The 24,760-nt window shown below is 40.6% G+C and overlaps 1 protein-coding gene across 2 annotated transcripts in view; it reads right to left on the bottom strand.

The window, feature by feature from the left end:
- Window positions 1–7,127: 7,127 nt before the first annotated feature.
- HS3ST5 (heparan sulfate-glucosamine 3-sulfotransferase 5) overlaps window positions 7,128–24,760 on the bottom strand; it is a 150,112-nt gene continuing 132,479 nt past the window's right edge. For both annotated transcript variants that reach the window (XM_010992024.3, XM_031456193.2), the window contains exons 3-4: window positions 12,383–12,521; window positions 7,128–8,851 (exon numbers count right to left, since the gene is read on the bottom strand). In XM_010992024.3, the coding sequence (XP_010990326.2) occupies window positions 7,921–8,851; window positions 12,383–12,489 (1,038 nt within the window). In that variant the 5' untranslated portion in view covers window positions 12,490–12,521 and the 3' untranslated portion in view covers window positions 7,128–7,920. The remainder of the gene's footprint in view (window positions 8,852–12,382; window positions 12,522–24,760) is intronic.

Raw genomic sequence — 24,760 nt, 5'->3', positions numbered from 1 at the left:
GCTGGGGTTCTGGAGGGCTTTATTCTGGTCACACCTCTAACTCTGGCTTTCTTAGTGACCTTTAGTAATTGTCTGATAGATCTTTCAGAAACTGGGAGCATATTAGGTGATCAATAAGTGCCTCTGTATTTCATTAAGGCCAGGAGAAAGAATCGCAGATCTTTGTTTTCTGCACAGAATGATTTTTGAGGCCATTTGGAGGAGATTCTGGGACCAATCTAAAACCAGGCTCCTGGCTCTGGTCTTTGGAGTCTTCAGATATTCTGGATCAAGGCTAGATTTTATGGACTTGTAGGGAGACTGGAAATGTTACCTCTTTTCAGTGTGAAAATCATAATGTTAAAGATATTTTTAAATGTCACATAATCTATACCTTGCCATAGACTTAATTGCAATTTACTATTAAACCGTTTTTTTAATGGGCTTCAGTGGAGGTGTCCCAGAAGAAATGAGACTTGCTCTGTGTTTCTCTCACCAGAGAACTGTTTCTTTGAGGGTCATTCTTCCAGCGTTTACTTCTGGGAACTTGCAGGGATGGTACCCTTCAGGACCTCTGTTTGCTATGTTTGGAAATGCCCTTTGTGACTGATGGCTGTTGCCCCCTCACCCTGTGACCCTGAAGAAGCACAAGCTGATCGAATACACTAGCATTTGGTGAGCGCTCCATTTCCCCTTATTTCTTGCATTCGCTTTTTATTGCTACTGTAATGACTTGACCACAGATTTAGTGACTTAAACCAACAAAAACTTACTCTCTCACATTTCTGTAGGTTTAAAAGCCCAACACAAGTTTCACTGGGCTAAACTTTAGGTGTTGCCGGGGCAATGTTTCCTTCTGAAGGATCTAGGGGAACTATTCCCTTGCTTTTTCCGGCTTCTAAAAGCTGCCTGCATTCCTTGGCTCATGGCCGCCCCCATCTTCAAAGCCAGCAATGTTGCATCTCTCTTAATGTCCCCACAGTCTCAACCCATTCTTCCATTATCATCTCTCTGACTGTCCTCTTCTTTCTCCCTCTTCTGCTTTTAAGGACCCTGTGATTACACTGGACCTACTTGGATAATCCAGGAAACTCTCCCCATCTCAAAGTCCTTCACTTCTTCACATCTGCAAAGTCCCTTTTTCCATGTAAGGTAATATATTCATAGGTTCCTGAGATTAGGATGTATATATATTTGGAAAGAGGGCATTATTCTGCCTAAAATCCTTCTTATTATCATTATGTTTCTTTAGGAATGGAGGAAAATAAAGTTGTTTGGTGAATTATTACTATAATTATTATAATTTTCATCATGATATAATCAATGTTGAGAGGTGTGGTGGATATTTGCAGAAATGACCACAACAGTTCCCTTTCCTCTAGCCACACTTTCATGTCGTCCCCTCCCACTCTGATGCTGGGCTTGGCCATGTATCATACTTCTGCCAATGAGAAATAACAAACAGGATGTAAACAGATGCTTGAAAAGTGCTTGCATATTGGGATATGCCTCTCTTGCTATTCTCTGACTACCATGAAGGTGCCCAGGCATGTCTACCAAGTGCTAAGACATATGTGGCCCAGGCACCTTTGTCATTGAGCCAATGGCCAGCATTGGCAAGTAGCAATAATCAATCAGCAGCGCAGGCCACCGATACTTAAGAGAGGTCACCTGAAATCAGCCAGTTACCAGCTCACCTGCAAGAAACCGCAGGTGCCTGAGGAAGGCCAGCGCTGTGGAGCCAAGCTGGACCAGACCAGAAGGACCGTCCAGATAAGCAACGGAGTCACGAGCTAATTAGGATGTTTTCGGGGTGGTCTGTTATGCAACAAAAGTTAATTAACGAAGAAAGTTGCAATTAAAATGGAAGCCAAAGCCAAGAATAAGGTTGAACTGAAAGAAAATTCCATTGCAAGGAAATAGTGACAAAGAATATCCCTTAAAGACAAAACCATACACATGAAACTTTGAGAGAGATCCTGTACACAGGAACAGTGAAGTACATTGCGTCTAACTCCTCCTTCCTCTCCACCTTCATGCCGTCAGCTCTGTGACACTCACTGTCACAAAGCACGCTCCAACAATCCCTTTCATCTCATGGCACAATGTAATACTGAAAGAGCTTAAACATCCCCTAATCTGATGGTCCTATTTTATTTCATAGAAAGCTCAAGAACCAAGAGATAAATTGACTTGTCCATTTCACATAGATTTAGCTTATATTTTCTTTGTTTTCAGTGTAACAAATATGCTTCCTAAACACTTTTGAAAACACTATGGTACCTTACTTTCAGGAGAATGTTGTGTTCAGTTTCTTCTTATTTCCATGTCTCCCGGTAGAAGTCTCAGGATGGGTGGACCTACAGGGAGAAGCTCAGAGGCAGGGAGAATATGACTCCTCCATGGTCAGCATGCCCAGAGAACTGGCTTTGAAAAGACACCTTTGCCTCAGTCCTGGGGAAAAAATGAGCCAGAGATGAGGAAGATGCCATCAGCTGCAGCAAAGCTACCAACCAGGCAGAGAAGAAGTGAGAAGCAAAGAGTAAAGAGGGTGGGAAGGAAAACTGTGAGTCTATGGGCACCAATTGTTTGAAACAAAACTTTCAGAATATTAGTTTCATTAACTCTTTTTCATTCTTAAACTGTAGCTTCTAAGGATCAGCTGTGCAGGCCCAAGGAGGCAGGTTTGGCCAGGGTTACAGGCAGGGGTCCCTCACCCCAGGTGGTGGGGTGTGCCAACCAAAGGTGTGAGCAGCTTTGATGGAGTTTCCATTCTTACCTTCCACTTTCTCTTACAAATAATCCACTCTCCAGCATTGCTGGATTTCCTAGTCTCCTTCATGCTTTTGCTCTACTGCTTTCCTCATCCTGGAGGGCACTTTTCCTACTTGTTTGCCTGGTGAGATGCAATGATCTTCTTTTGCTTAGTTCAGGTGTCTACTCACTGAAGCCTGCTTGACTCCTTCAGGCTGAGTTAGTTGCTCCCTGAACTTTGACTTATGAACTTTGACTCACCCGTTCATACTATTAATTCTGCTTGGAGTAGCGACATTGTCATCTGGTGGTGTCAGAAATTTTCACCTTTAAAGAGTTTGTATTAGATCTATTTTGGGGACCTAGTGTTTGATGACTTGCCATGCAGCAATGACAAGCTCTTTCAGACTCTACATCCAGACCCGTAGGTGAGTTTCAGCACGGCCTTACCAAAGAAGCATGCAGTTTTGTGGGTGGCCTTCAAGATTGTTCTCTGGTGTCATTAAAGAAAAGGAAATGCAAAGCAGAGCTGTGTGCATTTAGAAATGCTGAAGGTGAGCCCCCTCTTTGAAATGAGGTTACCAATCTGCTGGAATCGACTCACCTTCTTAGTGGACTGTCTTTAAAAGGGGATGACATGTGTGTTTAGAAACAATCATTCTTTCACCAAAAGACCTGGTAGACGGATATGGTTCACAAATTCAGAAGTGATGGAACTAGTCCAATAAGGTACCAAGCACGCTGCTGCCTCCTTAATGTGATTAAAAGTCTATTGCTTTTCCACTGTGCGGCCTTTAAATAACAGACACTAGTTCTTAGAACAGCAGTCAGGTGCTTTCTATGGGAAACGCATATTGCTGTCAGTTCAGTTCTGCCTTTTCAACGCCCCAATCCACTTCTAATATTTATGAAATACCATTCATTCCTTAAAGGTACGACAATATGTAATTGGAAAGAAATCTTTAAAAGCATAAAACATAAAGAAATTCTTTTTGTAAGGTGTGTAGTAAGGCATCATTTATTAGGACCGTACCAAACGATCATATGTTGGCTTAAATTGATCCTTGCACTAGCTGTAAAAATTGATACTCAGATGCTGGGGAGCCTGAGTAACCTATTTAAGAGGATAGACTGTTTTGAAATACTTGAAGTAAAACCAATTTAGGAAAAAAATACGCCAATTAAGAGGCTTTTATTTTGTACAGCAGGTGCAATTAGATATTTATTTATCAATACATTGTTAATATAGTTTGGCACTTGGGAATAATTGCAATGGATTTGCTTTAAAATATTCTATATTTTCACCTTGTTAGCCTGAGTTGCTAAGATTTTGCTATATTTAGTCATTTTTAGGAAGAATGTTTTCAGCAAAGCTTTCTTTTCTGCTTAGACTGTAGACTCTTCTCCCAAGTGGAAAATGGCTGCTGAGTGTGCAAAACCAGTACAAAAGATTTCATCAGAAAGGAACTATTTATGATCATTTGAAATGCTCCATCCTTGGAAAATTCTTAAATTAGGCTTATGAAGGAATCCAGTCCAGCAAACTGCTCACTGCACAAGGCACAAGCTCACTGGCAGAGCTGGAATTTGGACTGCACTTATCCTTGGTTCTTACCTTCACTTAGTAGCACACTCTAGGGTCCCAGGAGTCCTCCAGTGCTCCTGGAGCTTGTCCTCCAGCAGGGCCCTTGTACAGCATCCCAAGCCAGGCTCTCATGAGGCTCCATCAGCTTTAGTAGAAACTGGACTGGCAACTAATAACTATTCTTGCTGGTCCATCAGCATGAAAGGTACCAAATCTAGGATCAGATGCAATTACTAGCTAAGGACCCCTGATGTCTTAGATTTCCCTCTACTACAGTGCAATTAGTAGGAAAAGTTAGTACCTTCATCAATTGAGGGTTTTTGTTGTTTTTTTTAACCTCGATTGATGAAGGTACTAGTTAAGGTATCAACTTAGCAATCCAGTTTGCTAAACTGGATTATCTTCATAAGCCTGATTTGAGAATTTTCCAGGGATGGAGAATTTCAAATGATCATAAATAGTGTGAGGTGATTTCAGGTGAGTAGGTGATGGACTTGGACTCTGGGATATCTGTCTATGGCTTGCATTATCTTTTTTTTCTCTCTGTTCCCTAGTTTCTCTCACTCCCTTGGGACTCTTGCTCCTGTTTGCATAATTATAATTGGAATTCCACTTCCAAAATGATGTTGTTTCAGCATTACGATCCAGCAGAAACCATTGCTTAAACAGTTTTTTCTATTTGCAGCTTGAACTGTATGGTGCCACCAGGCCTCCAGAAGAAATGAAAAGTTTTCATGTTGTAAAAGGAATAAGTTATTAAAGAGAGCCCTGGTGGATCTATTGTAATGAGCTGTAGATTTCTCTAGAGGTCGGTTGCCTGTTTGATGACAATAGGAAACATTTTCTAAATAACGAGGTTTGAAACTTCCAGTGGAAGTATGCTATTAAGTCATGGGATTTGTATTTCTCTCTGCCTTGTTCAGTCAGCTGTGGCTGTGGCTGTTGTTGTTGTTGTTTTGTTTTGTTTTTCCCCAGTGAAATGAAACCTGCCCCTAAAAATGTCCTCCTAGGCCAGGCCTCCTGTTTTAGATCTCCGTGAGGAGGTGCCGAGGTTTAAAACAATTCTCAAATTTATTTAACAACTGGAAATAGCAGCACTTTTTTTTTTCTGAATGTGATGAATAAAAACTGACTTATGGAGCTAAAAACAACAAATTATAAAAGTCAGCACAAGTCAAATGGAATCTCAGAATAAACTCTGATACCCACTGTTGGTAGCAGCTGCAAAGTTGAAGAAAAATTTGGAATATAAAAGATTATCGCTGAAAAACTTCTATTCATCACTTGTTAAAATTTTTCTGAGTTTAGGAAAAGATTGCCATTTTTCAGTTTTACTGGTGGAATACCTAGGCTGAGTTTTGAAACATCAGTGTTCCAGTGGACAGTTACTGGTATAAAACTGTATTAGCTGTACAGTGGTGGAGCGGGGAAGTAACTGAAAAGGCAGGAGAGGGTGTTCTAGAGTGCTGAAAATCTGTTTCTTGCTCTGAGTGTTGGTTACCCAGATGTGTTCACTTCGTGAAAATTCACCGAGTTGTTTTTGGTATACTTATTATTGGTACACTTCTCTATACATGTGATGCTTCAATAAAAAAACTTACAAAAACAGAAACAAAAAAACCCCAATACTCTAGGAATAGTTATAATAAGATTAATGATGACATGTGATTATGTCCTTGAATGTAGTATTCAAACAGTTTACTCTGATCGTTAGCTGAGAGTGGAAGCATAGGGAAATCTCATGCTAGAGTCCTTATATTTGATTTCATTCATGACGTAGAGGAGAGTGATTGACACTTAGACCTGAGACTCTCATTGCAGAGCCACTGCACAGTGAGCAAGAAGGTGGCCTGTCAGTGTGTGCTGGGGTCATGCCTGTTCCATGCTGAGAAAACAGCTAATTGAAACAGTAGAAGTGATTAAGGCTGTAGCTTGAAAAGCAACATATACTGACATGGAAAGGGAAAGGGCTATTTACTTAGAAAAGTTCACCATCAAATCACTGGACAGGATGAACAACTCCTAGAGAAAGTCAACACTTAGTACAATCAAAAGGGACTCCATTGTGATTTGCTAGGCACTCTCAGTGTGTGTTGAACAAAACTCCCTCAGACATCTTCCCCTGGATAAGCGACCATGAGTGTGAAAAGTTCATCTGTTTTTTCTTTTTTCAGTTGATACCTCTTTCCAAGGTTTTCTGAATTATATTTAAGCATAATACAGGGTATCTGATGTTAGCAAGCACCCAATTTAGCATGAATTGCTCTGGTTGGAAATCTGAGCCATATGTTTATGTTAGTAATAGCAACACTATGCAGTTTGATCATTTCTGAGCAGGCTGATACATTTTCATCTTAAAGAGGGAGCTCTGAGAGTTTCCATTCATTTTTGAAGTAGCAGCAGCTTCCAGTACAGAGGCTACACAAGTTTTCTAATCTTATTTTATTTAATTTCTCTACCATTCTGACTCTGATTAGAGGTTCAAATAAAACTGTGATTCTTCTATGCCTTGATTATGTTATTTCTTCTCTCTCCTGTCACCAAGAACAACTGCAAGTAAGTTAATTGTTACAAAGTTGTAGCAGAGAAGCGCTTGTGCTCTTTGAGGTAGCTATTATACTAGATTTCCAGGTGGTTAAGATATTTTAAAAAATATACTCAACCTCACTTCATAGCTACGTTTTCACAAGGGTACAGAAATCCAAAGGAGATGTGCATCTTTCCAAGTGCTCTCCTATGCATATAGACAGCTTCGACTTTGGGAGACAGCAGGGGGCATGTAAGACAAAATGAGTAAAAAAAGAAAAAATTGCACATAGAGTTAATTTTAATCCATTCCATTTTTTAAATACCACGATAAATTTAATTTTCACAATAAATTAAATAGCCATATTCAGTTTATAAAATAGAATTACTTAGTGTGAAACCAGTATTTACAACAATATACATTATGTACATGACATTTCTCTTTGTTGACATAGAACATGGAAGTAAAAGGACTTGACTTTCCAACGTGTGATTGACATGCTACGAGTGACACCATGGTCCATATGAGAAATGATAGTGCAAAATCACCACAGGAACTTTGGAACGATGTCAATTTCATGAGCTAAGACATTCTTTTAAATAATAAGAAAATAGTATCTTCTGTTTTCATGGCACCAATTCAGCATCTGAATTAAAGAGCCAGCTTTCCCTTAGAAAAGAATGCATTACCAAATCCTCTACTTCCTGAAGCTTCACAGCCATTGGTACATTTTCACACGTTAATCTTTTGGCTTAAATCTTTGAAAATGGCAGGCGACAAATTCTGACTGAAAGGAAGACTAACTCTTTAAGAACAGCTGAAGTCACTTTCCCCCCAAACCACCACCTCTTCTTGTAAATAGCTTAAAAGATGCAACTATGTAGATAGCAGATCGTTTTTTGTAAATTTTCAATAGAAAAAGAACTGATCTTATATTTGGTCACACACTGCGTATATACAAGTATACATGAAAAAATGAGTTGGACAGTTGTGTCTAGGAAAAGTGCATATTTTAATCTAGACGAGACATTGTGTGTCTCCAGGCACAACACACAGTGTTGTATGACTTAGTATTTCAGGGCCAGTTCAATGTCCTCCCAGTGATCTGGTAAAACTTTTGATTGAAAGGGTGAAAGAATTTGCGCAATTTGGTAATGACAGAGGGGTCCACCTCTGGATGAATGCGCCCCTTGCTGCCCGCCAGGCACTTATTAAAGATAATGTTAAATCGCAAGCAGTAAAACCCTCTGGTAGCATTGAAATATAAATTGTATTGACTTATCCTTGGGGGAAGATTTAGGAACTTCTCCACAAGCTGAAGTTCTGGCAGGGGTTCCGTGATGAGGCGATCTCCGTCGACGATGTGAAATTGCTCAATTGGAAAGTATTTCAACCACCTTTCCAGATGTTTGGTGTAGATGCTGGTTCTTACTGCCTTGTACTTTGTGTTTACTTCGCAGGTATTGGGGTCTATGGCCAGCTTCTCAAACTTGTAATAAGTTTTATTCTTCCTCTCCTTCCCCTCTAGCACCTGAGTGTAATCAGAAATAGCTCTTGTGGTTGGCTCCCTGACAATGATCAACAACTTGATGGATGAGTTCATTTTGTAAATCCTTTCTGGAACCTCCTCTGTGATAAAATATGCTGGGCTCTTTTCAATTGTGATTTGCTGAGGGTAGGAAAAAGGCATCTTTTTCCTATACCACTCAATGCCCTTGGCGTAATTCTCATCATTGTCAAAAAAGTGGATTTCTTGAGAGGCTTTGACCACTGCCGGATGGAGGTTCAGCATCTCAAGCAGGGCCCTCGTGCCTCCTTTCCTCACCCCGATGATAATGGCCTTGGGGAGCTGCTGGACCAGGTCATGAAGGTGCACCTGCTCCTTGGAAGTGTTGCCCTTCTGGAACTCGTGCAGCAGGCCGCGCTTAAACTGCAGGGCACGCAAGGGGAATTCAGCTTGACCACGGGCTCCAAATCGGCCTTCGATGGGGCAAATGGGTTGTAGCCTGTAAGCAACATGGAGATGCTTTAAGAAGCTCATTGCTACGAACTTCTCATTTCTCTGGTTCCCCAGTTAGAGTAAGACATTATATGCATAAATTAAACCACTGTTCCCCACCTGCTGCAATCCATAATGAACATATGTTTGGGAAATTTTATTTTAAGCAACCCTGTATTAAATGGAGCACACATAATTGATGGGATATTTTTATTAGTGCTCCTTAAAATTTTTATTCACCAAGCACTTAATTGACTACAGCATGCACTTATGTTCGAAGTACAGAACAGACAAGTGACACCAACCATACTAATAGCTTTTTAACAGCTCACCAGTTAACATCATTTAGAGACCATGAAAGACGGAAGATTACAATTTTCAGCTGGGAGGCTAAAGGGCAGCTAGGAGACCATATCTCTGGGGTTTCACGTGGTATTATTTTCTTGCAGCTCAGCTGCATTCACATAGCTCTGAAAAATCTTCGAGATATAATCTGAAAAGAGGTCCCAGTCTCTGCCCTTGGCTATTTGCGTCATCAGCCTGCAAAATTCCAATCTTGACACTTGCTGAGCTTTTCATTCTTTGAGAATTTCTGCCTCTGGCCTTGGGGACAGCTAGAAGAGTACATATTTCTTCTGCCTCTCTTTCTCTTTCTTTCTAAAGAGGTTGGGATTAGGTTTTTACTTTGCTGAATGTAGGAACAAACCCAATGCCATCAGCAAGTGCTGTATATCACCTACCACACTTGGGACCAGAAATTAACAAGACCTTGGCGGTACCAGAAACCTCAGGTCCTCATTGCCAAGCCCATTTAAATCAGGGGCTGAAGCTCATGAAAGAAGGAAGGCAAAAGATGGAGCCAGAAAGGAGGATTTATTTCCACTTCAACTTTGCCCTAAGTAATAAACACCCACCGCTTTTTTCAGAGAGAAAGATGTAACAATCACAATAGTATAAACTAGAGTGACTAATTTGGTGTGGCCAATTTGTGGGGTTAATAAATTGAGTTTCCTTTTGGGTATAGTCTGGAATGGAATTGAAATTCATTATAATTTCCCTAAGTTTATCTGAGAAGGCATTTTCACTTTATTGTCAAAGAGTGTAATATTGTCAAAATGCCTGTTAAACAAATCCGTCCAAATGAAGCTTCTAGTTACCCTAATAACTTGGAGTCTATGCCCCCTTTGTGGCAATGAGGCTGTCTCTTGCTTTTCTCAGGAGATCCCACTGTACCTTTCTTATCTTCTGTAATGTTTATAATTAAAGGGAGAAGAGAAAAACCTCAAGGTCACACCAAGACATTCTGCAGAACTGAGGAGAAGGGGCTTGGCCTGGATTCTATTTAAACAGCTACCATAATACTTCAGGAAAAGTATAAACATATTTTACTTTTTTGTGTGTTTTTTTTTTAATGGTTTTTAAAAACAACTTATGCTCAGTGTGGGGAACATGAAAATAAAGGATACTATAAAAATCTAACAGGATTTATCACAGTTAATATTTTAGAGAAACATGAATTTTGTTTTTATAAATTTCTTACTAGAATAAAAATACTAGAGCTCTAAACAGAAGATACAAAAATAGCAACACACACATAGTCAAAGATGTTTTTAATTGTGACACTGATTGGGATGTCACAAATTCATCTTTTAGCTCTTGTTGGGTTCTGGTTGAGAATTAAGCCCTAAGTCCTTAAGGCATCCATTGACTGTGATGGATGGACTTCTCTCCTACCATCTAGAATGATGCTATCCTTGCAAGAACTGAGGAAACAGTGAATCATTCCTCTCCTATAGAACTTGATTCTCACAGAACCCAGCCTGAGAGAGGTTGGAATAGTCTCTGCCCTGTTTGAGCTGGAAAGGACTTTCCCTCCCTCTAGCAAGGGCCGTTTCCCTCCTTTTCTCCTTTCCTGTATCTGCCTTCTACGGTGGAGCTCATTTCCTGCAGAACAATTGCTTTTTGGACTCTCTAACTCAGGATAGGAGAAAATGTGTATTGTTTCCACTTCCTGAAGAGTAGGCATAGACCCCAGACTGAAAAACATGAAATTTAGGATTGGAAGAGACAGTAGAAGTAAGCTCAGCCTCCCACTCCCAGGGAGCAGGGTCGTCAGTCACAAAAGGACAGGCCTAAGTCAGCATGTGTCAGTTTCAGACAATCTGCTCAAACTCTCAAGTGAGAGGTTCTGAGAAAGCCCACCACGCAATCCAATTCTTTGTAAAAGCTATGCCATTAGAGATTAGAGAGCAGATTAAAAAAGGAAAGGAGTTATCAACTAATGTGTTAATGATCATTAGATCAATTACTCAATAAAGCAAGTTTTAAGACGCAGTCTAAGGATATGAGGAAGAACTTGATATAAAAGTTCCATTATGGACATAGGACAATGGTACCACCTCAAGGCTTTTCACTAACAATAAGCCCTACTTTAGGGAACTACTTGAAGTCAGTGATAAGCTCCAGGTTTGTACCATTTCCCGTAGTTAGCAGCTTGTGAGTAGAAAGTTTACACTCAGGAATTTTGAATGGAAAAGCATCCAAGGTGTTCATACCACTCAAAATTAATACTGGATGAAGAAAAATAAAGACCATGGTTATATTATTTGCTAAATATCTGTGTGATAAGATCTTTAGATTAGAAAGGAAAACACTGTAAGGAAGATACTCTCATTTTAATGTGTGGTTGCACTTTCATACAAAATGGGAATTGAATTCATGGAGAACATACTTCAGTGTTTCCAGCCCAAGAATTAATTTTAAAGGGCAAAGAAGGAAGCTTTGCATTTCAGAAATTAACTTCTCTGTCCTTTCCAATTATAAGGATGTGGGACAGTCCGAAAGTAGTCAGTGAGCAGCTGGCTGACATTGCTGGGGCTTCTGCAGGTCTAGTACCTCTCGACTGTTTGCTTATTTAGAACCAAACCCTAGCTCTGTAAATTTCCTCTCTATGGATTTTCCATTGCTTTCTGGGCAATTACTCTGAGTGACAGCCTCCTTGTCTGGTTTGCTCAGCTCCTGAAACTAGAGCTAATTAACATAGTTAAAACTCCCCGAGCCTGCAGCCGTCTTTACAGGGCAATGGATTCCAAACCTGATGAGCTCCTTTATGAGTTCATACATAATTTTAACTCTCTTGGTAGCACATTTATTGCCCACTGATAAATTTCAAAATGTACACATATAAATACATCATCACTATTTTGCTATGGCTAAAGGTCAACAACCAGATGCGCACAGACCACACTGAGTGCTAGTAAATGACATTTTTTACTGTACATGGCTTTATCCCTTCTCTGAAAACAGACATCAACACACACAGAATACAAATGGATCTTGACGAACACCTTGGTTTGGGGAACTTGGATCTCTTTCCTTTAAAGTCAATAAATCAGATTTAATACTGAAGAAGAGTGTGTTTCTTGGGAATTTTGAGGGAGGAAAACAAATGGATCGACTTGAAAATTATGTCCTAAGGAAGTTTAAATCAAGAGATACTTAAAGTCACACTGGCATAAGTATGTGTTTAATCACCTACCTATCCAAGCTCCCAACTCTGGCGACTAGATACAGGAGACTCCCAACAGCAAGGCTTCCCAGCACCAGGAGCTTCTGTCTCAGCCACGCCTGCTGTTTGAATAGCATGGCCCTCCATCAACCTTCAGGACTTCTGCAGCCTGGGAGATGGGGAGAGAAGGGGACTGATCAGCCACTGTCTCTTATTGGTTCTGTTGATTGTCACAAAGCCAAGCAGGGGTGGGAATACAGGTGACTGGGTGATGTCACACAAAGAACAGATGCCACATCAACCCTGGCAATGTTTACGGTGTGACAGGTATTTAGCCAAACTTACCTTTCTTTTCCTGGCCTGTGTTGTAAGATCTAATACTAAACTAGGGCGAAGGTACTACCTAGACAGAACTTGCTGGGCAATTGACAAAGTAAATTAAAATGCATATGTAATTTTAAAGGCATATATAAATGCATGTATAATATATATATATTTGGTTTTGTTGTTAATCATTCAAAGAATACTGATAAAAATGAGCAACTGAGGAACCTGAGGTTTACCAGCAGGGCAACCAGTACACTGAAGGTAGAAATTGAAACCCTGTTCAGTAACTTGTCATTGGGGTATAACAATGACATGTTTTGCTGATATGCTTTTTGTTTTGTCTTGTTATAGTTGTGAATGGAGGAAAGGGGCAAGAGCAAAAGCTATTTCTCTGAGGTCATCAGCAGTAACTCTCAGGACCTCAAATGTTTGAGGACAGTGGCTCTGAGTAACCTGACGTTTCCCTTTAGCTCCTCCTAGTTTGGACTGACTGATTCTCAAAACATGCTCAGACTGGATGCCCTTGCTATGTGACCCCCTCCTGGCTCTCAATGAATTTAAATGGGGTTGGTGTTACAAATCTCTCTCTAACATCAAGACAAAAGCTCACCTGGAAGCTGTGTACTCTTATACCTGAAATAAAGCTAGCTGAGGAATATAAGGCTTTCCTAGTGCTGTTATTAAATCTGGGGGAGAAATGCAGGCTTCCAATTCAGCCTTTCTTATTAAAAATAAATCCAATCCCCTTTTCAAGATAAGATTGTTTGCTTCTCATTGAAACTCAAAATAGTAACCCAGAAAAAGGGACTACAGCAATGGGTTGTGGTTAGAAACTGTTTTGCTGCAATGGCATCTCCACATTTGCTATGTAAAAATGCTTCTCTGTGCAAAAGGATTATACTGGGATTCATTCATTCATCAAGAAATTACTGAGCACTGACAGCACTTCCAGCTATTCTACCGGGTTTATGACGGATTCAAAAAAAGGTCCTGAAAGAGTTGTTGCCCTTGGAAAATTAATAATGTGATTAGAGAATCATGAAACAACCTGAGAATGCCACCTAATTCATGATAACATACGAATACAGGTTGAGGAAAGAAAATGAAGGAAATGGTCAGGTAAGTGGGCTCGATGCGAATGATTTCTTTGTGGCATGTAGTGTATGATTTGGTGAGGAGGCTGTAGGAGGGCACTCCAAAATGGAGAGGGAAGAGCAGCATTCATCCAACACACAGTCCACAAAGATTTATGGAACGTGTCTTATGCGTTAGATTCTATACTGCATGCCCTGGAGATAGTGGCCAACTTGGGAGGCTGTAGTCTAGTGGAGAAGACAGAAACTAAACCAGTAAATGTAGGATTCACATACACCTACAAATTATAATAACAAAGGAAAAGTACAGGATGCAGTGAGAAAGAATAAAAGGAGGAATCTATTTCAGTCCTTCCTGAAGAAGTGACACTTGGGCTTATAGCTAGAGCATAAGGACCGAGGGCAAGAGGTGGTCAAAGTAGATTTCAGGCAGAGGAATCAGCATGCACAAAAGTACTGAGAAGGGAACATGCTTGGCTAGTTTGAGAAGTGAAGGAAGGCTGGTGTGGTTGGACACGGGGATTGAGGGGGAGAGAGAAACGGCTAAGAGCAAAGGCAAAGAGGAAGCAATGAGAAGGGTCTTTGCAGGGCTGGGTGAGCCTGGAGTTTTGGCTTAGCATGGTTTGCCTTATGTGTAGGTGAAATGAGGCAGAGAGAGGGGAGAGAAAATGAGGTTTATTGAGGTCTACTGTGTGACAAGGACATTGTCCAAGTGGTATTTCAGCAAATTGTCAGAAAAATCCTATGAAGCAGATACAGTCATTTCCACTTTATAAACAGGTAGAATGAAATTTAGACAATTTTCTCTAACTTGCCTGTGATCACACACCTGGCAGGTCATATGGAGGCAAAGGCAGTAACTCATGTAGTATGACTCAGGGCTTCGCTGAAAGATCAATCTCCTATCTCTGGGTTGATACCTGAAATCCTCTGGGCCACATGTCATTAGCATAGGGCTCTGATCCCTGTTGAAATGCAAATACTGCAGCAAGATGCTGAACAGGGTGGCAGAAAGAAAACTGTTCCAGTCCCTCAGTCAAAATCTCCCATTAGTATCTCTGTGATCTTGAGGCAGCCACTTAGACTCTCTGAACCTTTCTTTCCCTCCCTGAAGAATGGAAACAATCTCCGATCTTCCAAGTCCATAGGATTGTAGTGAGAGTGAAATAAGGTTTCTATAAGTAACATCACCATACAAAGACTTCTTAATATGCCAGACTAATATAAGGGATTAAATGTCATTGTATCTTAGTGTGAATGCATTTAACCTATACTCAAAACAGAATGGGAGAGTTAAAGGTATGGCATGGTTGAAGAGGGCCAGCTACAACTAGGAGAGATGGGAGAAGCAGAAAAGCAAAGGTAAATTGTGCTTGCCCATGGCTTCACTGAGGGTCACCAGCCTCGTCCAGAGGAGCAACCTGGAGGGAGACTGGGGTCATCTGGCCTCCTCTGCTGCCTAAACGTAGCACCCACATATCCTGTTCAAAACTGTACCACGCAATGCCTTGTCCACTTTTCACCAGCTCACTGACCCGTCTGTCTGCAGCTACAGCTCAGCCATTCTTTAAGGTCTGGGCTACGTCCCAGTTCTTCTAGGAAGGGCTCTCCGGCTGATGCCCTAGTCCACAGCCCCACCTCCTTCCCTGAATTCTTATGGTTCTTGCTGTCAGAACCACAGTTAGGATTCCAGTGTTAGGAAGCAGCGTAAGCTGCTGCCTCTGGCGTGTACCACCCCATCTCCTAGCAGAGGGCTAAGCCTTCTGACTGACTCAGAAGTACAAGAAAGCTAACGGAAAGGTAGTCAGCCCAGAACCTGCCTGCTTTGCTCCACAGGCTAGTGGTTCTCCGTGGTGAGAGCTTGCAGAGCCTTTAGAAACCACACACTCGCCCTGACCCTCAAGAGTTCCCAACTCAGTAGGTCTGTGTTAATCATTGTCTGTATTCTCACAGTGGAGGGAATGATACACAGAACTCAAAATCATTTTCTCTTGTCTTTTTTCTCTCCAGTCACTATGGTCAGCAAATGCTCCTTAATGCCTTCTTGCTTTGTCCTGTCTAGGCATTTAGTGCCTCCCTTATTTCTAGCATTTGGGTGTGTCTCTCTGTGTTCCTTTCCCATGGTTCACACAGTCTGATTAATCTTCCAAAAACAAGTTATCTTGCCCCTCATCTGTCTTTGGTTATTCAGCAGATCGAGTCCAATCTCCTCCCCTTGACAGTCCAAGCCCTTCCTCCTGAGGTCCTAGCCTAGGGAGCCAGCTTCCTTTACGTTTATCCCTCACAACACCAGCCCCTGGCCTGTCAGGTCGGCCCCTTCCTGGCTCCCAGCCTCCTGCACTCTCATCTCTATGCTTTTGTCAGCTTCCTCAATGGCCTGGAATATTTCCTATGTCTCCTCCTTCAAGACTCCCAGATCCCACTGATAACTTTTTGGGGAGGGTGGTCCTGATGGAGGCAAAATTTGAGGAGAAAAATCCCAACACACTTCCCATTGGTGGGTAGTCATGAGTCAGGTCCCTTGTGTAGACAATGACAGGACCAAAGGGTCATAGCTGGGTTTAGGGATAACACTTGGGAGACATTTACATGTGTGGCGTGAGTGAAGTTATGAAGCCGGCTCACAGCTGAAGTCTGCTCCAGGTTAGCAGGCAGGAAAAAGACGCAAAAAGTGACTGAGGATGTGAAGGCTACTGGGAAGCAATCCACGGTTTAGGAGAATACCATGGCAAAGCTATCAAGTGCTCTTCTGCAATGCACATGTCGTCTGGTAAACATCAGTTCATTAAATGGACTGAACATGGGGTCATTGTTTCTCCTACTGCCACTGAAGGTCTTTCTGTCTCGAAGTTTCCAGCACTCTCCCTTTATGATGAGCCCAGTTATCACCATGAAGTTTTTCCTCTGTGGGGCAAGTTGCTCTGCCAGCCCAGCTTCTTTATGTCTGAGATCCCTTAAACACTCCAGCTGGAGTTTTCTCTTTAGGGGAGTCCTTTTCTCTCCAGCCTTTTGTTTGCCGCTGGCCCAGCTCTTTACACTGCCTTCTCTACTTGTGGCAGATCCATTACAGCCTCTAAAGCATCTTTATGCCTACTACGACACCGAGGAAAACGAATTTTCTATCTTTATTTCAGATCTCAACTAATATGAACGAGCTGTCCAGGGTGAAGTGCAAAGACCACTGGATTGGGAGTCAAAGACTCTGAGTCACATTTTTGGTTTAGTTTGGTAATTGAAACCTTCTGTATTTTGGTATCCTCACCTTTTAAATGGAGATAAACGTGTCTGTCTTACAGGGGTGAGTAAGGAGACTTGAGTGAGATACGGTGGGCAGAACTTTATGAACACTTGGGCACTTCACAAAAAATGAAGCAGTTAGTATCTTCAGGGGGGTGATACTTGTGTTCTTGCAGTACATTTTAAAAAGAAGAATAAAATAAATGCAGTTCTCATGAATAGTGTAATTGGATTGTGAAAAATCTAAGTCCATTTTTAATACAAGTAACTTTTAATGGAAACTCCTGTTAAACATTAAAATGCTAACTAATACTATATTTTCTGTGCAGAGCAAGATGTCCCAATTACAGACAAACAAAAAGTTAACATTTATTTTGCTAAGTCGCAATCTCTTGGCATTTTTGAGACGTGAGGAGGCAGAGGCAACAGTTCCTAATGAGGCTCTCTAGGACACAGGAGGTGAGCCCTCATTCTATCTTGTAATCACTCAGACTATGTGTTAGGAGACAATATCAGAGTGGCCTCAGCATAAACCTTGCTCAGGAAAAACCAAAGATACTCGATAAATTTAACATACAAGATGTCTCTTTGCTTTTATGTGACATCATGAGGTGCTTGAGTATCAGCTGTGATGGAGTTCTAAAAGCTGGGAGTTGTAGGTCTTCGTCTAGGACTGTATTATGCCAAAGAGAAGCCATACCATCTAACCCTTATAGACAATGCTGTTAAATTGGGAAGAAGGTTAACTGCTTCTCCAAACCCAGAGTCCCTTCCCTTTAGCTATGCCAACTTTAATGGCTATTTTAATAATCATCTATCAGTGCAGCCATACTGGAAATAATAATTTATATAAAATTGAAGTTTTTAAAAATTTATGATTTCTTTTTATTAAAATAAAGTTAAAGACCTACAGTGACATTTAAGCCCTCCTTTATCTCCAGTTTTTAATCTCCCAGTGTCTTTCGTTTTGTGTGCCAGGAACAGGACAATTATAGTTTCTCCAGACTATGGAAGCTTTAATAGACACAGTATCTTAGCTGAACAAAGAAGAGTAAATAACAGAATACGTGGCCAGAAATGACAAACTGAAGAAACATCTGACTGTTTCTCTAAAGCAGCAGAAGCAAAGAAAGAATTGATTCCCAAGCTGAAGCAGAGAGACGAGGGAATTCAAAAATAATAACAATACAGATATGTTCAAGTGCTATTCAAAGGCATGTAGACATGGTTCCCACAAGCCCTGGTACCACTAAAAACTGTAACAGGAACAACAGCAGCAAAGTTCATTAAAAACGACTGAACTTATATGGCAGAATCATTGCAAGGAAATCATAAGTGTCTTTTGAGTATTAGCTCATTTATCCTGGGCAACAGCCTTATGGGGTGGACAGAAACCACATTTATTGAGTCCTAGACTCTCTGTTACTTTATTTCATATTTAAAATCTCATGTAATCAAACCTGTGAAGTATATCCATTTTATTTTTTCTGATGGAAACTGAAGCTCAGAGAAATGAACAGGTTATTTACCCAAGGGCATGTGGCTGGTAAATGCAGGAGGATTTAAATTCAGAATTATCTGATCCCAAAGAAAGTGGTCCCTTGATTGCAATGTCACTCACAGAGCTTTGGATGCTCACATGAGAGGCTCTTTTTTTTTTTTTAATTAATTTTTTCTTCCAGTTTTATTGAGATGTAATTGACACACAGCACTGTATAAGTAAGTTTTAAGGTGCACAGCATAATGATTTATCTTACATACATCATGAAATGATTACCAAAATGTTTAGTGAACATCTATCATCTCATACAGATACAAAATAAAAGAAAAAGATAATTTTTCCTTATGATAAGAACTCAATAGCTTTCATATATAATGTACAATAGTGTTAATTATATTTATCATGTTGTACATTTCACCCCTAGTACTTATTTATAACTGGAAGTTTGTACCTTTTGACTACCTTCATCCAATTCCTACCCCACCCTCTGCCTCTGGTAACCACAAATCTGATCTCTTTTCCTATGAGTGTGTTTGATTCTGAAGTCTAATTGACCCACAACACTATGTTGTTCCTAATGCACAATACAGTGATTTGATATTTCTATACATTACAAAATGATCACCACTGGGAGACTCTTAATAAATACTTGTTTATTGGTTGATGAGAGAAGATTTGATGATTGATTGATGGAGAGATTTAACTCCACCTAAATTTTCTTCCATTGAACCTTGAAGTAGGGGATAAGGAGGTGAAAAAAAAAAAAAAGAGTAAAAGAGGCATTTTTGCAGAGGGGCAGAGCAAAGGGACCATTTGAAGGGTTTGACTCTAATAAAAGGAAGGAATTTTTTTATTATTATTTTATTTTAGCAGGGAGGGGAGGTAATTAGGTTTATTTATTTTTAGAGGAGGTACTGGGGATTGAACCCAGGACCTTGTGCATGCTAAGCATGTGCTCTACCACTTGAGCTATACCCTTCCCAGAAGGAAACTATTACTAAGTAATGATAATAATGGTAATGGAAGGTAATGTTTTTATACTTTACAAAGTATTTTTCATATTCACTATACTGTTTATGACTAAAACCAGCCAGATTAATGGGAATCCCACTTGTTTCTCCCGTAATTCAACAACTGACTTTCTTTTTTGAAAGATTTTATAGTAGATGATCAAAGTAACATTGGTTTTGACTGCCACTTCAGTCAGATTCTTATGTATTGATCTCCGTAAGATCTTGGTTTATCTACTTATCACTGTCTCACTGTCACAGCGTCTCATCTCACCTTCCTTCACCTCTTCCCCTCAGTATGTCAAGTGAATGGCCCTCCGTCTGCTGCTGGGTTTAAAAACCCAGAAACCTTGGAATCCATCTTCCTTAGCTCCACCCCACCAGTAAAATTCTATTTCCAACGCCTTATTAGGATCTGCCTACCTCTCTGCACTGTCATTTTGTGAATACCTTGGTTCAGGCCACACTCTCTTTCTCTTAGATTTTATGGGCTCCTAACTGGTCTCCCTACTGCTAGTTTTGTTTTGCCTCATTTTACTCTCCATACTGATGACAGAGTGGTCTGACCATGTAGTCTTCAGGCTTAATACTCTTTAATGGGTTCCTTTTATCCATGTGGTTTTAAAAGAACTCTTCCTTCTTCCCACTGCAATTCCTCACTACTACCACCCATCTCCCAGTACCTACATATACAAACTTCAGCACAGAACAATTTGCAGTTCTTTTGAATAGATTGTGCATCAGGGTCTTTCTATATAAGGTTTCCGTAGCCTGAAAACAATAACTCTGTGCCTCATTTATCAGGTCTGGGACACCAATAGATAATACCCCATACAAATGTCCTGTCTGAAAGAACGTCTGTGAACAGTGGATGAGCATATAAGGTAATTAGACCATTGTTTGGCACATAGTAATACTTAATAAATGTTAGCCACACCTACTAATGCTGACTTTTACCCTCTTCCCAGACCTTGGATTAATTCTTATTTTCTAGGTTTTAGGCTCCTTGGGAAAGTCTTTTTTGATCACGTAGGACTGGCTTATATGTTCTATGTGTCAGCACAGCATCCTTTATTTAATTCTATTGAAACCAAACTGTAATTGCCTGTATACTGTGTGCCCCTCTAACTAGAGTGTGACTTCTATGAGATTAAGGACTATGCCTTGTTCATTGTTGTATCACCAGCATTTAGGTCACTGATGCTTAGTAAATAATTGCTGAATAATTGAATCAGTTAGATGCAATGAACTTTGAATATCCTAAGAGCTATGGTATCTGCTTTAAGTAGGTAATAGTGCTTTATCTTTGTAGAATACTTTACAGGTTTACAGAGTGCTGTGTATACACACACACACACACACACACACACACACACACACACACATATAATAACCTCATTAAGTTATAACCTCATTTTCCCGACCTTTTTATTTTGAAAAATTTGAATACCTATATATCCTTCACTTAGATTTACCAATTGTTAAATTTTGCTACATTTGCTTTATCTTTTTCTATGTAGACATATATTATTTTTACAAAGCCATTTGAGAATAAGTAGCAGATTATCAACATTTCAGCACGTTAGAAGACCCCCTCCCAAACCCCACAACATCCTATGATATAAGTGGGGCAGTGGGCAATCTTGAGACCTAGGGAAGTGAAATGACCTGCTTGAAGCCTCAAACTATTAAATCTGGAGTTGTTAACTTCTAGTTTTGGGCTTTTTACATTGTACAACTATGTCTCCCTATTAAGTTCATTTAGTGTTGAAACTGTCATAGAGTTTATAGGTAGAAATAGATATATCACTCATTTTCCTTAAACATTTAACTTGTAAATTCTGTTGAGTTGGGTATCAAAAAATGTCTTTGAAAAAGTGATGGAGAAACTATTCATAGGAGATCTCTTGTCCTGACTCCTATTTTTACCTTTCTTTTCTCAATTCTTTGAAAGAAAGAAAAATGGAAAAAGCTCTTCTTTCTCTATAACTTGGACAGTGGCAGCATCCAATGGTGCCCATCCACTGGAGTGCTGGAGCTGGCTCGTACTCTGCAAGCCGCTTGTGAAAGCCATGATTAAGAACTACATTATGGAAATTCGCCATTAAAGGAATTAAAAAACAAAGCCAATAAATATTAAAAACTCATTATTTCCTAATTATCATGCTACATTTGACTATTATCTATGCTCTGGAAGTTAGGTCTGTTGCATTGTACAGCGGAGATACTACTGTGACTCTCTTCCCAATCCACACTTAGTGAACTCTCACGGGGAGCTTAAAATTGGCCACAGAGGGAGGATTTATGCAACTGATATTGACAAACACTAGAAAGGCAACCCCCTCCCCAAGAGCAGGTTGTTAAGTATTTGCCAGCACACGACTAATTATGTCCCATTCATTTTTTTTTCTTTTATGTATTCATTAATCAGGTCTTTGCTGAGTGCCCACTGAGTGTGCAGTGTGATGCCAGGAGCTGTCAGGGAAAAGGAGAGAACGCCCACCTGTCACTGCTCCTTCCCTTTCTAGCCTCTTCCCTTTCCAAGGAGGCCTGTGCTCATTTCTGAGGCCCCTGTTATCCCTTTCTTTCTGTTTTCATTTTTCTGGGTCTTTCTCCTCAGCTTTCTGTGCCTCCTTCCAGTTTCTCCCACTGACTATGTTCTTTAAAGAACAGAACTTAAAAAGAAAGCATGCAGTGCTGTTATTCCTAGGTAACATTGATAGTAAAAGAAAAGAACAGCTACATATCTTAGAAAAATCTTGTTAAGCATTAAATAAATCTGTAAAATAATTTATAATTAGTTTGTATGCAAAATGCATTCTTGGGCAGGCTAACATTTTCTTATATTGCAGTATGATTAACATACTTCAAGTCATTCCTCTTTTTATTACCAGAGATACCTCTTTGTTCTGAATCTCAGATCTTCCTTTCAGGGCTACAAGGGCCCTGCCAAATTCTGACCCCAAGATAACCAGGTATGTTACCACTCATCAACAAATATTTACTGAGTGCTTACCATGTGTCAGGCACTGCAGATGCCAGGAATAATGTGGGGAACAGGGGACACAGATCCTGCTTCCTTACTCTTGTCTTGCAGTATTCAAGGTCAACTCTTGATAAAAATGTAAGGAAACTGCATCTTCCCTTAAACACAGAGCCCAGAGCCTCTTAGACCGGCAGTGAAGGAAGACTCCTCACAAGCACAGGGTCTGCTGGGTCTCAGCGTCTCATCTCCTGGCCCTGAGATCCACTTCCTCTGTGAAGGCTCCTTGCCTCCCACCCAAGCAGCCACAGTCAGACCATTCTTCAAAAGACACTTTCACAAGTTTCTTCTCTTCAAAACCCCTTGCAAGTGAAGATTTTATTGGAGATATTTAGACCAGAATTTGCCCAAGGAACAACTTGCGTCCAGACAGGGTTAGCCCTTGAGCATGTGACCTGTGCATTTTTATGGGGGCACTTTGCTCAGAAAGTCCCAAGATGCTTGGTTTAATGCTCTGCTGTCACTGGCTTGAAATTGTTAATAATTTCATTTTGCAGTGTGCGGGCCCAACAAATTCCGTGTACAGCCCTGCCGCCAGACCCTCCAGCCTTCAGAGAAGGGATACTTGCATGTAGGCTGTGGTCTTCACAGCGGACCCTCCTTTTTCCAGCCACTTGGCTTTAAGAGAGACGCTGTCTTAACCCCATCAAGTAGGAACACAATCCTTTACATATTCTTATAGCGCTAGGATTCCACTCCCCTTTATTTTTCCCTCTCAGTTCTGTGATCTTTCCTGAGGCTCGTCTTTTCCTTGGGTACCCAGCCCAGGGAATGGTGTCTGCCTTCAGAAACATGGTGGCTATCCACAAAGCTTTACTGACCTAAGTACAATTTCTAGACTGGAGCACAAGCCACACAAGGATAATATGGTCTCCCACACATACCCCACCCCCTACCACCAGCAGAGGGGATCCACTACAATAGATAAGTGGAGGGGAGCACTGTGAGGTGAAGAGGGCAGCGTCATCATCCCTATCAGATGGACGAGAAAATGCAGAGACCAGAGGACTACAGAATCTGCTCCTACTGTACTGCAGAAAACTATCTCCCCACCCACTGCTCCTTTTAAAGTAAAACAAAACAGGAAGCTCACACTATGTTACTCACCTGCTTTGTGACTTTGGATAAATCACTTACCCTCCCTGGTCTTGTTTTTTACTCCCAAGAAACAAAGAGCTTGGAAGGGATGCGCTCTGGGTCTAAACTTCTCTTACACAAAGGGATTCCACCAGATTAGCACAAAATGAGTGTTCTTATAATGAGAGATTAATGTATAAGGAAGTAAAGACAATTACAGTGAGGGGAAATCAGTGCCTGGGGTACATCTCAGCTTTTAAGTTCTTATTATCCCCGGGTTTTAAACTGTCTCGGACTCTTTCAAGAAGGCTGCATCACATTCTACTGCCTGGTACCGCAAAAAACAATTCTCTTCAAAGACATGAAATTTCTTTGAAAAGATACTGATACTTAAGAAAGATTCCACTGATTAGCTTTCAATTTGCCCTGCTGTCAGGGAGCCCGTAGGAATCACATTTTCAAAATATTAACCTAGGGCAGCTGAGGAAAACTTTCATAAAGAGTCCGCTTTTCTTCTATTATAATGAGCACATAAAAGCGCTTAATGAGAAAGAGACAAATGAAGAGGGCTACAGGAACAAGGGCAGGGAAAGCCGTGTTCTGCACCAGTCAAGTCGAACACAGAGATAGCGGTGTAGATCAAGAGGGAAATGGACACCATTTGTTAGTAGATTGAGCAGAAAACGTATCAGTCAGGATGCTCATAATTGCTCTATCAAATGGCTAAGGAAGCTATTTAGTTCTTTGTTTCTTCAGTTAACCATGAAGGGTCAATGTTAGAAATGAAAAGGAAAAAAGTTGATAAATTATACAGAACTGTGGAGTTTATTACTGCTCAGTGCTCAGGGCTTTATCTTCCTGGGAGCTATTGCAGGAGCAGCTTTGAGCAAATTTCAAATTTTCAAATGGGTCCTCCATTTCTTCCCCCCATTCAGCTTCTGATATCGTGCCTACATAATTTATCACAGCTACCATTATTGCGTTAGCTTGAGTAGTCCTCTGGCTCTCTGTCTGCAGGAGGAGACTCATTTTGCATTTGTAATTGCTAAACTTAAAAGGAGCCAGTTCATTCTGTTTTTGTTTTAGGGGTCTCATTTAGTAGAATGATATCTTAAGGAA

The sequence above is a fragment of the Camelus dromedarius genome, chromosome 6 (assembly GCF_036321535.1).
Source record: "Camelus dromedarius isolate mCamDro1 chromosome 6, mCamDro1.pat, whole genome shotgun sequence".
In the NCBI taxonomy this organism is placed as follows: Eukaryota; Metazoa; Chordata; class Mammalia; order Artiodactyla; family Camelidae; genus Camelus; species Camelus dromedarius.
Note: the sequence above shows the minus strand (reverse complement) of the source record. Positions and strands in the feature narration are given on the sequence as shown.